The sequence below is a fragment of the Uranotaenia lowii genome, chromosome 3 (assembly GCF_029784155.1).
Source record: "Uranotaenia lowii strain MFRU-FL chromosome 3, ASM2978415v1, whole genome shotgun sequence".
In the NCBI taxonomy this organism is placed as follows: Eukaryota; Metazoa; Arthropoda; class Insecta; order Diptera; family Culicidae; genus Uranotaenia; species Uranotaenia lowii.
Genome location: NC_073693.1, coordinates 65,110,843 through 65,127,851, shown reverse-complemented (window position 1 = coordinate 65,127,851; position 17,009 = coordinate 65,110,843). Strand labels below are relative to the sequence as shown.

Below are 17,009 nucleotides of genomic sequence, written 5' to 3'. Positions count from 1 at the left end.
GGCGAAAATGGGATCAAAATTTTATCCTCCAGCTTACATGCAGGGCCCCGGAATACTACACACTTCAATCGACGAAGCCCAACAAATTTCGACATTTCAGACATTTGCAGCAGCAGTTGGGATTTACTTTTCATTGTTTGCTTCATTTGATTCCAATCCCGGTGAGATCCTCTCGATGAGATGAGATATTGGGAAAACGGGCAGTCGAAATCAAAATGGATAAACCAAGTTCTTCGAAAGAAACAAAAATATACATTTCCCAATGTTAAAATTCAAATTATTTTTAAGAAAAATAAAAGTCAAAAATTTCCAATTTTAGTGAAATTTTCGAAAGTAATCAATTGATTGATTGCTTCCGCAAATCGAGATCGACAATTTCCCGGTTTCCGTTTCCGAGCATAATCGGATCAACGGGATCAAATTTTGCGCGGCTGAATATGGGTTTTTCGCCGGTCGGCCGTTCGGAACAGATGTTAATTAAATCGAATTTCGGCCGAAGCTGTCGTTTGATTAATCGATACGCGTAAGATAACAATCAATCCGGGAGATTTAAGTGAGAACATTGATGTGAAATGCTCAAAATTAATTGTTTTAAATCGTCGATCAATTTTTTTTATCAATTAGGTATTCATATGGATTAAGTTCATCCAAATTTTGAACTTCAATTTTCTTCAACCAATAAATCAATCTAAAGTTTTCCAACTCAATATTCAGAAAATGTTGATAACATTCAAGCTCCCTTCTGGTTATCATACCTAAATCCTAATCGAAGACTTGATCCGTAATTAGAAGTTAAGCACAACTATTTGGCAACAGTTGTTGTCAATTTAGGGTACCTTCTAACATTTGTTCTGACAATTCACGGGATTAAATTGGTAAACACACCACGAAAGGTCACCCCTGAAGGCTGTTATCCATCGCTAGAATGGAGGCAACAGGATGGTCCGGGTTTTGCATTCCCCCTGCCATAACTGGGCCGAATCGATTTCCCAACAATAATCGAACTGCTTCTCTCGCCATTTGGGATTGGGATGGATGGCCGTTAATGTTGTTGCTAGTCGCTGTTGTTGTTCAACCAGATGGCTAATTGCTTCATTTGTTCGCCGGACCGTTTCCTCCGAGACTGTTGACCGACTGTCATCGACATTAATTTTGTTCGGTGTTCGTTTCGATATTGAAATCGAGGTTATTTTCTGGTCGATTGGTCAATGAGTAGTCCCGGAAATGTGTGGGTAACACTTGCTGCCAGTAATTTAGAGGCGATCAAAGGTAAATTGAGGAGCAAAAAAAGCGAATTCACTTAGGTTAAGGTGACTTTTTTTTTGAATTTTCTTTAAATTTACCTTTGTTCCGTTTTTTTGAACAGCTAAATTCGTCAACCTTATCGTCTAAATCGACTTAAAGCAAGGGAAATTTTTAGTTTTCATACACGAAGATCACTGCAGAAATTAAAAAAAAAAATTATCCGGTACAACTGTGTTCGATGTTTACTCTTGGGCTCGAACTCGCGGACATCGGCTCAGGAGACAACAGACTTGCCAACTGAGCTATATCACAATAATATTCAATAAATGTCCGCCAACTGCATCGTTGATATAAAGTCGCGAATGCCATAAAGATGGTAAACGACTATTACGACTTATTTATAGGAATCATAGACAAGACATTTTTCATAGAAAAAGTAATGATTAATAGTTAAAATCCCCCCAACCTATTTTGGGGCATACATTAGGCCTTACAGAATGAATGACACGACACAATTCCATCAATTTCGAACGGCCTAAGCCTTATAAAGGGTGATACGGTCAAAATTTTTCATTTAAAAAACCTGATCACCCCTCATTTTGAAGGTGTGTGTGAAGAATGCTGCTCCTATTTTGATTTTGGAATTCACTCTTCAGTTGTCAAAATGCCGTCCAAGAAAGAAGAGCAGCGAATCAAAATTTTGCTCGCGCATCGCAAAAATCCGAGCTACTCGCACGCAAAGCTGGCAAAATCGCTAAAAGTTGCCAAATCAACCGTTACAAATGTAATTAAAGTGTTTGGGGAACGTTTGTCGACAGCTAGGAAGTCTGGATCGGGGGGAAATCGAAAACCGAAAGCCGCTGAGACGACATAGAGAGTTGCCGGTAGTTTCAAGCGAAACCCTAACCTCTCTCTCGGAGATGCCGCAAATAAGCTGGGTGTATCGTCTACAACCGTGCATCGAGCCAAAAAACGAGCCGGACTATCGACTTACAAGAAGGTAGTGACTCCAAATCGCGATGATAAACAAAATATGACGGCCAGAGCGCGATCCCGGAGGCTGTACACGACGATACTGACGAAGTTTGACTGCGTGGTAATGGACGACGAAACCTACGTCAAAGCCGACTACAAGCAGCTTCCGGGACAGGAGTTTTATACGGCAAAAGGAAGGGGAAAGGAAGCAGATATTTTCAAGCACATGAAACTGTCGAAGTTCACGAAAAAATATCTGGTTTGGTAAGCCATCTGTACCTGTGGCTTGAAAAGCAGCATTTTCATAGCTTCCGGGACTGTCAACCAAGGGTCCGAAATTCGCTCCTTTCCTCTAATCACCAAGCGAGCCAACTCATCACAGAAACAAAAATTTTATTCTTCCTTCCTGCTGCAATCAAGTTTGCCACTTTTCAGCCAAAGAGAAAGGCGTATGTTGCATCTATCTTCCTGTATAAGGCAGTCAAGCGAATGCAACAATATAGTATCAACAAAGAAGACGCTCAATGGTGATCTGCAACATTCAAAATTCTAGTTGTCGCAGATCATTGCTGAGCGCATCGTTGGTGAACTATTCACGAGCAGACTATCCGAGCTGTTTTTGTTTTCCTGATTGTCGCAGCAATCTTTGGTCAGAATTGCTTGTAGCTTTTAGCAGGGGAAGCATAAATTTTTTACCCCCCCAAACATTCCCGCCTTACCCGGCGTCTACGATTGGTATATAAGCGATACATTTTGAGCAGTTCACTTCCGAATGTTTCACTGCTGAATAATACATAGAGACGATCGCGAGCGAATGCAACAAACGAAAAATTTCCCCTTCTAAGATCGCTTAGCAACTATGCATCAGACGGAAAATTCTGTTGTGAGTCGTCCATCAATTTGTGTTTTGGGCCGAGTCTTCCCCTCATCCGTAAACAAGAAAACGGAAGGCCCGCTTTGATAATTTGGAAATGAAATGTCGCACAGCATTTCCTCGGTTCGTACAGCAAAGGCAGTGGCTAACCAACGCTGCCTGAGGGTGCTATGAGAAAAGTGTATAGATTGAAGCTATCGCGAGCGAATTTCGGAACCTTGCTGTCAACCAAGAAATTTACGTGAAAGAGTGTTTTAATAAACGTCTGCTGCCTTTCCTGAAGAAACACGGTTGTTCCGTATTGTTTTGGCCGGATTTGGCATCTTGCCATTACGGCAAAAAGGCCATGGAGTGGTACGCCGCCAACAACGCAACGTGCAGGTGGTTCCCAAGGACAAGAACCCTCCCAACACGCCAGATCTCCGCCCAATTGAGAAATACTGGGCTATTGTCAAGCGGAACCTAAAGAAGACCAAAAAAACTGCTAAGGACGAGCAGCAGTTCAAGGCAAACTGGCTTTCTGCGGCGAAGAAGGTGGACAAGATGGCTGTATAAAATCTGATTGCAGGAGTTAAGCGTAAGGCCCGGCAATTCGTATTTGGAAAAGCGGAAGCCTAACTGAATATTTTTCTTGAATTTTATACTAATTAAACTTTTGAAAAGAAATTTAATTTCATTTTTTAAATAAACGATTTCACCGATTTACACGTGTTTTCCCTTGACCAAATTTTGACCGTATCACCGTTTTCAAATAAAACATTTATTTCAATTCGAAATAATCTTTAAAATGCTCCTATTCATAGTTGCCGACATTTATGAAGCTCACCATTGATAGCTAGAGATCCCATTGAAGTAAACCACAGCTTAGTGTCTTAATCTGTTTACAAACGATGTCATCAAAACCAAAACTCTGGGCCCACGAAATGCGCCGCAGCATAATACCTACCTAGTATCCAAAAAGCCGCTCTTCGTCCGGGTGTCATTAATCTTAATATGCTGGAAATGTATCGCTTCGGAACATGGTCCTCTAATCCATCGACGACGGAAACCGCACTCGTACGTTTATATGGCCATATATGCGGTGTGGTCAAACATAAATCCCGAAATTAATATCGAAATCCGAGGTTTACCGCACACACACCGACACAGACAGGCAGATTGAATTACACACCGTTTATTAAGCGATTGAATAAATTATAATTACACTAGTTTACAAAATTTTAAAAAAATCGTGAACTTGATTGACTGACCAATATTTTTTATGTAAAATCGGGCGCTGAATCCGAAAATGAAATTCAAAAAAATCTCAGTAGAACCGTTTTTGAGTTATGCTCCAAATATGAAATTTTGGAAAAATAAAAAAAGTTCATGTACTTAGATTAAAATATCTCGAACGGCATAACAGTAATTCTAAATCCCTCTTTTGCATATTGAAGGTGAATAAATTTTCTATCGATCATCTGAACACTGTTTTTGCGTATGATCAACAGTATTGTTGATATTAGTGACTTTATGATAGAAAAATTATAAAAATCTAATTTTTTTAGAAAAAATTTTGTTTCAGTGAAAGTTTTAGACTCGATGGTAACATTTAAAAAATCTGTTTTTCTTCTGCGCGTAGATTTAAATTCAAAACAAAGATTTCAAGTGATTATTTATCAAAATCGGTTGAGAATTGAAGAAGTTATGGCTACTTTACCATAACAGTATTTTTTGTAGTTTTTAATAATTTAACAAACCGCAGTACGGTTATCATAGTATAGGAAGAATGAAACATGATAAATCTCACTCGCTCCAAGTCAAAATGATTTATTAGCTTACCACAAGGTCACATGCCAAATTTCAGGAAGATCTGACCATAGGGAGGGGTTGCTTGAGTCTCAAACGTGAATAAAATTTTAATGTATTTTGCCCGGGAGGAACGAAAAATACTGGTTTTTCATCAATAACTTTTTTCATCACTTGCCGATTGTTTTTGATGGTTGATTTTCTTAAAGCCTAAGTTGAGACAAATATTTCACCCGAAGACTGTAACTCGATTGGGTTTGAAACAGGAAAGTTATTGCGGTTCCAAGATTGTATTTTGGTCGAAAATTCTCGTATAAAACGCAGTGCGTAAAAAGTACTCATTGAGTGTTGGACAAAATTTGCGGCCTTTGAATTGCAACAACTTTTTTACTTCAAGTCCAATCGTGTTGCAGTCTTCGGGTGAAATATTTGTCTCAACTTAGGCTTTAAGAAAATCAACCATCAAAAACAATCGGCTTGTGATGAAAAAAGTTATTGATAAAAAACCAGTATTTTTCGTTCCTCCCGGGCAAAATGGATTAAAATTTTATTCAGGTTTGAGACTCAAGCAACCCCTCCCTATGGTCAGATCTTCCTGAAATTTGGCATGTGACCTTCTGGTAAGCTAATAAATTATTTTGACTTGGAGCGAGTGAGATTTATCATGTTTCATTCTTCCTATACTATGATAAGTGTACTGCGGTTCGTTAAATTATTAAAAACTACAAAAAATACTGTTATGGTAAAGTAGCCATAACTTCTTCAATTCTCAACCGATTTTGATAAATAACCACTTGAAATCTTTGTTTTGAATTTAAATCTACGCGCAGAAGAAAAACAGATTTTTTAAATGTTACCATCGAGTCTAAAATTTTCACTGAAACAAAATTTTCTCTAAAAAAAATTAGATTTTTATAATTTTTTCTATCATAAAGTCACTAATATCAACAATACTGTTGATCATACGCAAAAACAGTGTTCAGATGATCGATAGAAAATTTATTCACCTTCAATATGCAAAAGAGGGATTTAGAATTAATGTTATGCCGTTCGAGATATTTTAATCTAAGTACATGAACTTTTTTTATTTTTCCAAAATTTCATATTTGGAGCATAACTCAAAAACGGTTCTACTGAGATTTTTCTGAATTTCATTTTCGGATTCAGCGCCCGATTTTACATTAAAAATGACCTTCAGTTTACTAAGTTCAAAAATGCTGTAAACTAGTGTTATTAACCGAAAGCCTTCCATCGATCGAGGCGAGCTGCCACGTTTTGGTTTTCAGGTCTTTTTTACAGACTTCGGGATGGGTGGGGTCCATGACACGTGAGTGTCTCCCCACTATTATATAGATACTAGCATCCACTTTCAGTATTGACTGCCACCGTTTATTTTATAGATGGGGATAGTTTTTTTCTTGCTATGCTTTGCAGCTCCCTGGCATCCGTCCAGTCAAAACAAACAAACAAACGGTAGCTTCTAGTTGGCATTAAGCCGCAACACACATCAGAGTGGCTACGACTGTTAGTCGTAATCCACAAGTAAAGTTGGTTGTTAAAATTATTGAAATTGGAAATTTTACGAAGAAAAACTATTTTGCACATAACTGATGGATTAGCATAAAAAGCCACTCAGAGTGGCAAAACTTTACTCAGATCGTTAAAGGAAAAAACATTTTAAGCCACTATACTATATGGATTCAAACATATATGAAGACAAAAGTGCCAGTTGCTATAAACTGTCTCAAAAATGACACCGTTTCCCCCGCTTGAGTTCCCATTGTACAACAGGAGACAAACTGAAGACGAACCCGAAACTCAACTGAAAAAAAAACCTAACTTCACTTTCGTTCGTGCTTTGTTAGGGATTTTATTAATAAATTTATGGCATATCAGCCCGGTTTTACCGATTTAACAGACTGCCGTCGTCGGTACATTGCCCAAAGTCGGTCTCGGGTCCTTTTCATGTTGGTTGTTGTGACAGTTTAGCTTTCAGGTCCATAAAAAGTGATTTGAATAATTTATAAAGTGGATTCCACGTTAGCCCACCGTTCACGTGACTCGACTTTTTCCCCCGGATTCTATTCAATGGATTTTTCGGGAGATTTAATATTGTATCGACTCTTGCCCGTTTTCGGATCTAGCTTCGGATTGGGAGATGTCGTCGTCCTCTAAGGTCAAAGTCGTAGTAGAAGTTTGTCGATTTGATGGCTGATAAATGGGTTCACATTAAGTAGCCGGGAGCAATCCTAAATAATTACGTAATCCGTTATTCCGGACAGTGAAAGGTTCTTAGCCAATTTGAATCAGAGAATAATATGGAATTCAAATTGGATTCGTTGCTCGATTGATGAGGTTATGAATTAATCTCAACTCTTCAAAATACAAAGACAGCTCAATTTCACTCAACTAAATAAAAACAATGTTTTCAATAGCTTTCTAAGCTATTGCTTTTTTTTTTAATTACTTCAATGACAGGAATTGCGGTCAGTTCTTTTCAATTCTGTAACTTGAATTTTGAATACAAATTTTTATACGCCAAAACAAAAAAAAGCATTTTTTTTTCTTTTTCTTCTCCTTTGGATTCGGAGAACTGAATTTGAATTTTCATAGTTTTTTTTTATCTTTGAAATCGTATCTTTTGCAACAGAATTCAAAGCTGAAGTTTATCACTAGAAAAACAAAATTTTCATAAAAACCAGAACATTAAGAAGTATTTGGTCAAATAATATTTACTTAAAAGTTTAATATGATGATGAACTCAACTATGCGTTTGGGCGTTGGCTTTATAATCGATGCATAATTATGTTTTATTACCGTCCAACGGGACAGCATCCCACAGCAGGGATTCAACTTATTCAATTTTTATTTTAATACCCATAATGTAAGAAAGTCATCATTTAAAGGTAACAAAATGATAATGACATTGTTTCTCAGTTTTTTGAAGCGTTTGATTTTCAAATAAATTTAAAACAAAATCAAGCAATAGATGTACAATTTTTTACATTTCTAGTTGCCGTCAAAAAATGACAGATTGGCTAAATTATATCATCTTTGAACTTTATTTTGCTTTAATAACCCTATACAAATATTTTTCGAACAATCACCAATTTTTATTTTTAATAAATATTTTTATGATTCAGTTACCAGTCTGGGCTTAAATGCTTAAAAATGCAAATCAAAGATTCACCTTTTAATTCTAGTTTTCATTTGCTGGAATATGATTCTTTTGCGCCACTAGTTTGTTAATTTTATAATTTCATCCATCTTTAGAAGCCATTGAAGTTGAAAAGTGTTGCATGATACCCCAGTTGACGGCACGGGTTGTATTTGTGAAATTAGATTTTTTATATATTTTATTTTCTATTTTATCCAAAGTATTCGGCATTAATCTTCATGATTATTTTGGCGTAACACTTACGCATGTCTTCATCTTACAGCATTTCTCAGAAAACTGATTTCGGCATGGAAGAAGATTGACGACGACCAGGATTGCCAACAATTTTTTTTCCAAAATTCAGGGAACCTTGAATATAAAAATCAGGACAAATCAGGCATGAATAAAAAATCCAAACTGCTGACTTTTTATTGTCTTTCTTATAAAAATGTTTAGGTAGTTATTGATCATGATTGTAATATTCCATTCAGAAGAGAAAAACAAATTTATATCAAGATGAAATATTTTATTGATAACAAATAAAGACAGAGACGAATTATAACAAGAAGTCAAGGTACGAATAATTAAATTATATCACCCTTTGATAGCAATATATTAAGATCAGATTGGATATTGATCACCAAAAAAGACAAAAATATGAGTTTGTATAGAAGATTTCATGTAATGTTTGCTATGGTTGGTTTGCTATTTTTTCGTAACAACTATAACGAAGATTTTGATATCAAAGTTATATCTAAATAGGATAACAATATCTCAATGAGATGGGTTTGATTAGTAATTTTGATATGCTCTCCTGATCGGGATAGTTAATTATGGGTTTTAGACCAATTTTTATATATCTATCGAATCAGCTCGATGATTTACTAAACTCTAATTTCATTCTTCAAACAATTCCCAATATTAAGAAAAGTATTCAATTATTTAAAATTAGCTATTTTTTATGAATAACATGATGGCAAAAAAGGTGATTAAAAAATTTTAAAAAGAAATTAGAATACCAATTCTAAAACTATAGAATCGGTAAAAACAAAAAGATTGATGAACCAAAACCTTAAAAAAGGTCCCCATAAAAAATATCAATAAACCAAAATTTTAAAAATTTTAAAGTGTGATGAACGAAAAATCGCTCTACGTCTTCGAGCACACAAGTCCTGAGAATTTATCCATAGACTCTGAACGCTGATGGAAAATATTTGCTCATATTCAAATAAATAGGTTAAAATGCCGTTGATTTCAGATTTTTTAAATTGTTATTGGTGTTTTGCTTCTGAGATAAAAGCAGTTTACAACAGACATTAGATAAAATATAACCAGTTCGTTTTCCCATTTAATGGTGTCAATTCTCTACGAATTTAGAACTTTATATACGGTTAGAATGAATACATTTTTTTTAATTTACAAGTAGTTTTCTTTAGGCATTTAACTCATAAAGAAAAAAAAATGAATTTGTTTATTTTTATTTTTGTTTTTCGTCCTTAAATTTCTCATTTGTTACAAATCATGTGTTGAAAATTGGATTCGAAATCCAAACTTTACAATCCAGTTTTTCCAGAACATTCAGATCTCCGAACAGGAATTCATTTTAAAAGCTCAATCAGATTTGAAATTAGTATTTTTAAAACAGAATTTAGATCACAAATTAAGTTTAAAGTTTCACATGCATCAGCAACTTGTATATTCGAAAAATACAGTTGAGTCCACCCATCATATTTACTTCACCTCATTAAAGTTGGTATAAAATAACCTTCCTTGTAAAAATAATTTTATTGCAAAACTACTGCGTTTACTTTTAAGTATGTGTGAAGTATATTAAGACGATAGAATAATTTAAAAAAAATGCAGATTTTCAAAAAAAATCAAAATAGCACATACTTTTGAAAATTCTTTTTCTTTTTTTGCGACCATCATCTTGGAAAATTTAAAAAAAAAACATTCATACGGCCAACATACAGTTCTTAACATGAGCTTTCCTAAGAATTAAGTGAATTTCATGTGAGTGATTCGGTTTATTGAGTTTCCACGAAAATTACTAAAAAAAAAATAGGGAAACTAAGCCTTATTTCCACAAATCAGGAAGAACGGAGGCTTATCAGTTCATCAGAATGGGCCTAAAAAAATCAGGCAAATCCTGAAAAATCAGACACATTGGCAACCCTGACGACGACACGTCTGTTCAAACAAATTTATTCTCTTTCTCTTTTTTTTTCTCGTGTTAACTCTTATATTTTATGCCGCAGTACACTAAGACAAATGGTCGTCTTGTTTTCTCACGTTATTCAATCTAGTTCTCTAACATCAGCTTATTCTTTACATTAGCGACCCTGAATATTTATTGCAATGCCATATTTCCGATATGCTGTCCATACCGATTATTGTACATTTGTGTGGCCGTAAGTGGTCGTATCGAATTTCTAAATCATTTGTTAAGAAACAAAAATATCCGTATTAATTTCCAAAGTTAACATAAAATGATTAAAACTTTCGATTTTTTTAATTGATAAGGATAAAAAGACCAAAAAAGACCAAATTTAAAGGCAGCACAATCAGATATCGTAAGCTGTAACCTGTGCTCTAATATTAACGATCGAAATGAAGAAATTTGTCGTTTTCATGATTTTTGTAAATTTTGTGAATTATGTAAATTATGTAAATTTTGTAAATTTTGTAAATTTTGTGAATTTTGTAAATTTTGTATATTTTGTAAATTTTGTAAATTTTGTAAATTTTGTAAATTTTGTAAATTTTGTAAATTTTGTAAATTTTGTAAATTTTGTAAATTTTGTAAATTTTGTAAATTTTGTAAATTTTGTAAATTATGTAAATTTTGTAAGTTTTGTAAATTTTGTAAATTTTGTAAATTTTGTAAATTTTGTAAATTTTGTAAATTTTGTAAAATTTGTTAATTTTGTAAATTTTGTAAATTTTGTAAATTTTGTAAATTTTGCAAATTCATTTGTATTTTTATTTGCCATTTTTGTCATTTTTGTCATTTTTGTAATTTTTGTATTTTTTGTAATTTTTGTAATTTTTGCAATTTTTGTCATTTTTGTCATTTTTGTCATTCTTGTGATTTTTGTCATTTTTTGTCTTATTTAATGTTTGTCATTTGTGTTTTTTTTTTTGTATTTTTTGTCTTTTTTAATATTTTCATTTTTGTGTCATTTTTTGTCATTTTTGTCTTTTTTGTATCATTTTTGTGTCATTTGTTGTCATTTTTGTCGTTTATGTGCCTCCATTTCCATTTCCTTTCCAATGAACGATCCCTGTTTTGAACTCTGTAGTATTGTTTTTTTTACTGCAATTCAAAAACTCAAAAGAAATCAAAAAACATTTCCAGTATTGAAGAATATTTATTGCACACCGGAATTTCTTTCATCTTACCTTTGGGATGCTTCTTGATACTTCATAAGGTTGTTTAAGGTATTAGATAACAAAATATTTGTTGAAGCCTCGTGAATGACAACATCGTGGTGTGATTTTCATCACTTCTTCGGGCGGCAGGTTGCCGGTGCGTATGACACTAATGAGCCTTCCGTTTGCCGAACGCCGGTAGCATTTGCATCTATCCTACAGCAAATCTGTCCAGATAAAATAACAATTTCATGCCCGATAAGCGAACGTGAATAAACAAACAGACAAACGAACAACAAAACGCAACGACCCAAACCAACAACATAGCGAGCGACATCTCATTAGCATAATTAGCCTTAGCTAGGCCTCTTTTTTCTCTCTCCTAACCCCTAGAGCCTGGGGTAACGTTTTGTGGAAGCTGTCTAGAGTGCGATCCGGAGATATAATTTTCCGGCACTCACGTGCCCAAGCGCTTTGCTCGAAGCAAATCGGAATAAGAATAGCAGCTAATATAATTTACTTCTCATCCCACCCATTTGTATGTAGCTATCTACCTTCTACTGGGTTTCAGCCATTATTGTGCGAATCGCTGTTTATACGAAATAGATCTTATCGTTCCGATCTACGAATGTGTCGATTAAGGTGGTTCGATTAGAGAGATTTTATCGTATTACCCTCTTATCTCAAGAGAGTAGGATTACTATAACTAACATGAGCTAACTCCCTGAGACTGTATATGAAAAGCCAATTTAGTCAAAAAAAAAACACTTTCCTTAAGAGACATCTGGAACCAGGTACCATTTTATTAAACCAACAAACAGAAAAAAAAAGCCAAAACTACCTTTCAGGATTCCAAGTAGCAGTGCTAAACGTTAGTCACATCTCCTCCCCCAGAAAAAAAATAACCAAAGCCTACTCCCTCATACTGATGCTATGTTTGTTTTTGTTTTCCCGTTTGTTTACCTTTTTGCAGAAAGTGCTGGCGAAGGCAATCTACGACAACATCGCCGATAATACGGACGAGCTGGCCTTCCGCAAGGGCGACATCCTGACCGTCATCGAAACGGATACCAGTGACCTCAAGGGATGGTGGCTTTGCCAGCTGCGGGGACGACAGGTAAGCGAAACGAAACGAGGCAGGGCAGAAAAATCCCTTTCCATCTCCATACCTACTTAATTATGAATCTTCCCTACCTACAAAGTTTTTCTGCATCTGAACCGAATGGGTCCAAAGAGCGGAAGGGCGGGTGGGATGTGTAGATAATCATAAAACAAAAAGGGACATCTAGATAACGTGTTTTCATGGCCGAAGGGAGCCAAAATGGGACACACATTCGTCGGTTCTGTTTTGAGTTCATGTTCTCTGGAATCACTTCTCCTGTGCCTCCTCCTTAATGAGTACGCATCCGCATCCATATCGTGCGACGATGATGGTAGATGGAAAATGCGTAGTCAGAACATGATCAATCGGAGAATCTACAACACCCAAAACATGAGATTAATTGCTGTCATGAATTTTATCAGAAGAAGGGTAGCCTTCTTGGAATGGGAAATGCAAGCTAGGTTCGTTTTGATTGGATTAACAAATGATTGCAGTTAATTTTTTAATTTTAAAATCAAGAAAAAAATCAAATAAATCAGGATCGAGAAACAAAACAAAATGGGTAAAAGCCTTTAGGAAAATTTTGAAATCAGTAAAGGAGTTTCTATATTATAGAACCACAAGACATTTTTCAGAACGCCGGCGTTATGCTTGCCAAAAAAAACAATTAAAACTGATATTTTTCAAAAGAACTTTGGGTCAACATACAACATTATTGTTAAAGAATAACTGGCATAAAACATGAATACATTTTTTTTTAGAAAACTCTTTTTCAATAAATTATTACATTTTTTAAATATTCTAAGTAAAACTTATATAAAAATTGCTGTATAAAAGCAACAGGAACTCTGGGAGCAATGAAGAAAAAATTAGTTGAAAATTTATCATTATTAGGGTAGATACTCTAGATTTTGACAGGAGCTAGTTTTCGACAAATTTTTAATGAAAGGCTTATCTTTCTATTTAGTGGCTCAAGCTATCTATGTTCATATTTTTCTATTTTTGTTCTCCCAGTATACTATACTATACTAAATAGGTTGAATATAAAAATTCTTATAAATAAGTTGTTTAATAGTAGTAAATCAATAATTGAAAAGTAACATTCTAAATCACCTGTGAAATTCAATGCTATCGACCAAATAAGAATGATTTTGAATCATGAAAAAACTCCCCTTTTATTCGATTGAAAGCAACATAAAAGGAATCAATGGATACATAAGGTTCTGAAATCAATCTTTTCGGTAATTTGTTTCATATTTTTGCAGACATTTAAAAAAAATTCAACTATTTTTTGAGCTGTCGAAAACTAGCGCTGAAAATTCAACTAATAAACTATTTTTCGACACCCATCTTCCTTGGTATGTTTATACTGTCTCCATGGTGTAAAAAACGCCGTGAAGTAGACAAGCAATCCAATATGCAAAAATTCATATTCATGTGCTAACAAAGGAGTTGAAAATGTTCTTGTCGAAAACTAAAACTTTTTGTGTCGAAAACTAAAATTGAATGTCGAAAACTAGATCATCGGGAGGTTTTACTAAAAGGATAATAAAAACTTTGTCTTTGATCATTCTATCGATAAAAAAGATAGAGAATGAAGAAAAAAGTGTGATTCATAGAACCAATCATATTTGAGATGAAATACTTAAGTCAATTAATATATTGACATGGTTTTTCTGACAAAACTAGTAAAAACTGTCGAAATCTAGGTGTTTTACCCTAGTTAATCCCATCGATAAATGTAATATATGAAGATGAGTTGAAATACATATGTTTGTCTGTTGGTTTATCGGCTTGTTTGTTTGTAAGTATGCACCTTATACAAATCCACACCGACATACCGTTCAGCCTCACATATTGTACAGTGATGTTTCTGGACCTGTGTAAGGTTTTAGTAACAGCTTTAAAACCCTCCCACCTAAGAAAAGAGATCCTACTATACGACTTTCATTTTTATTCCCACGAAACAAAAGTCTTCCCGAATAGACCAAAACTAAGATACAAGAATGACTAGGCAATGATTTTTATCATGAACGATGAATTTCAACGTTAATTCTCAATCTTGAAGAATCATTGTGTTTCTTGAAATAACCATAATATTGAAACTGACTGTAAAGTTAATGGTTCTTTCATAAATTTTTATAATATTCGAATTTACCCGGAGTTTGGTTCCACAATAACTTTTCAATGAACACATCGTCACAATATTGTTCATGGTAAAAGTACAATCCAAACGCTTGTAAATAAATTCTCTGTTGAGTAATGATAATTTTCCGTGTAGATTTTTTTGACGTATGCCTCGTGGCGATGGGAGTTATTAAGCAAACACTAGCGACATAATGTCCTCCATAGAAAAGTTTAGATTAGTTAGGAAGCTTTTGGAAAACTTTTGAAAACGGCCATACATTTGTCCTTACTGAGACAAGTATGAGTATTGCGATAGAACTAACTTTATTGTACGATGGTATCAATACATGGCTTGTGAGGTGTGGCAAGTATTATAGTTTGTATAGTGTAGAGGTATAGTATGTTTGGTGAAGTGTAAGTATTTGATATTACGTCACTACTTCCCTTTTTTAACAAAACTAATAATATTCAAAATCCTGGCTCCTTTTCGGTTTAATGGATCTTTCGGACCGTATCATCTGGGGTTGCACCGAGGGTCGAACTTCACTTGGTGAGGGATGGGATTCATCATGACCATTTTTCTGAGTGTCGAATCATTCAGAAGGCTGCTCGGTTGATGTAGGCTGCTCCACTGGTTGATCGGCTACCGTTGGTCGCAAGTGGTGTAAATTTGTTCTCAGTACTTACTCTTTCCCCGTCTGTAACCACGTACGATCTTCTCTCGTCTGTACACTTGAGAATGCGGGAGTCCATGCCCTTGTGTTGTGATTCTGAAGCATGATCGAGTCACAGATCGCACTTCAAAGTATCTCACCTTTAGCACACCTTGGGGTAAATATTGCTGTACTAGACTTCCGTTCGGACTAGCATCGGCGCCGGAAGTATTTCAACAGGCCATGCAAGAAACAGTAGGTTGAATGTATGAAGAAACAGTAGGTTGAATGAAAAGTCAACAAACATTATTAGAAAGCACGATTTATCATGAATAAAATCCTTTAAAACAAGTGATAACTTAAGCGTATAGGTAAATTTTAACTGAACTGTACTGCCCCTACTCGCATAACAGTCCCATATGCATTTTCGTCATTTTTCATCTAACCTGACAGTTCAATAAAAAAAGATAGTTTGTTCTAGAAATTTCGAAAAAAAATTTCAACTCGTGACTGTTCAATATGAAATATACCCGCATAAGAGTCCCATATATGAATTATCACGAATTTAGTTAGTTTTTAAGGTTTATTTTCGGTGGGAAACCTTAGATTGATTGTCTGAGTCATTTCTAAAGAACATTTAATTTAGTTGATGACGAAATATTCAAAAATAGTCTCTGAAGACTGGCTACAAAAATAGAAGGAATGAATGCCTAAAAAAAAGCACTACCAAATACAATTAAACACAAAAAAAAAGATCCATCTTACGGTGTGGAGCTCCTCAGAAGTATTTTTTTTATAGTTGATTACTGCTTTAGGAAACTCAGAAATAATTAAATTCAAGGAAAAAAGTACAATGGTAGATAAAAATATATTCGGGGTTTGACTGTTATGCGAGTAGATTTGAAAAAAGTCTCGTATATACCCGCATAACAGTCCCATAACGGATAAAAAGATGGTCCGGGTCGTAGTAAAAGCCCAATCTCGGAAATTTTATGTCCTTCGATTTGTTATGACAACCTAGAAAACATCCCAAAACACAATTTTCGTTTATGCTGAAAGTTGTGGTCATAATTGAAAAATATATTCCAAAACAGAAAAAGCACATTTTCTCGCTTGTTTTTTTTTTCATATGAGACTGTTATGCGAGTAGGGGCAGTATAGCGAATAGCAAAATTTAAAATTCCACCATAAATGAACTATGATTTTCATCATTTTGTAACCATGAAAGTTCGATGTAAAACAATGAACTCCACGGTTCCTACCATAAAAACTGGAAGCTGCAATAACCATGAACTTCATATTTTTGAGTTTCTCAATGTTTGAGAAATTTTTGAAAATTGTTAATTTTCTTTAGCTTTGAAAATGTGTGGTAGGATTGCAAATATAAATATAAACATTTCTCACCTATTTTTTTTCGTTTCTTCGGCTTCGAAAAACTTTTTTGTTAACCTAAAGTTTTGAAAATGGAGCATGTTTATGTTTAAAAGTTTCTCATTAAATTGTCTTTTAAAAAAGATTAATAATTTAATTTTTCTGTAGTTGATTTGATTGGTTTTTCTCTGTTGTTTTTTTTCTGGTTTCATTACGATCTGCGTACTGTTTTTTCCCGTTTACCTTCTGTGAGAATTTCATCTACTTTTTATGATTGAACTTGAAACCTACTTATGTATGTCTGTTATTTCGTTTACAACTATTTCATACAATTATATTTTTATG

The 17,009-nt window shown here is 34.5% G+C and overlaps 1 protein-coding gene across 2 annotated transcripts in view; it reads left to right on the top strand.

Moving 5' to 3' along the window:
- Positions 1 to 17,009, top strand: part of LOC129750901 (breast cancer anti-estrogen resistance protein 1) — a 366,374-nt gene that overhangs the window by 150,813 nt on the left and 198,552 nt on the right. For both annotated transcript variants that reach the window (XM_055746072.1, XM_055746073.1), the window contains exon 2: positions 12,385 to 12,528. In XM_055746072.1, the coding sequence (XP_055602047.1) occupies positions 12,385 to 12,528 (144 nt within the window). The remainder of the gene's footprint in view (positions 1 to 12,384; positions 12,529 to 17,009) is intronic.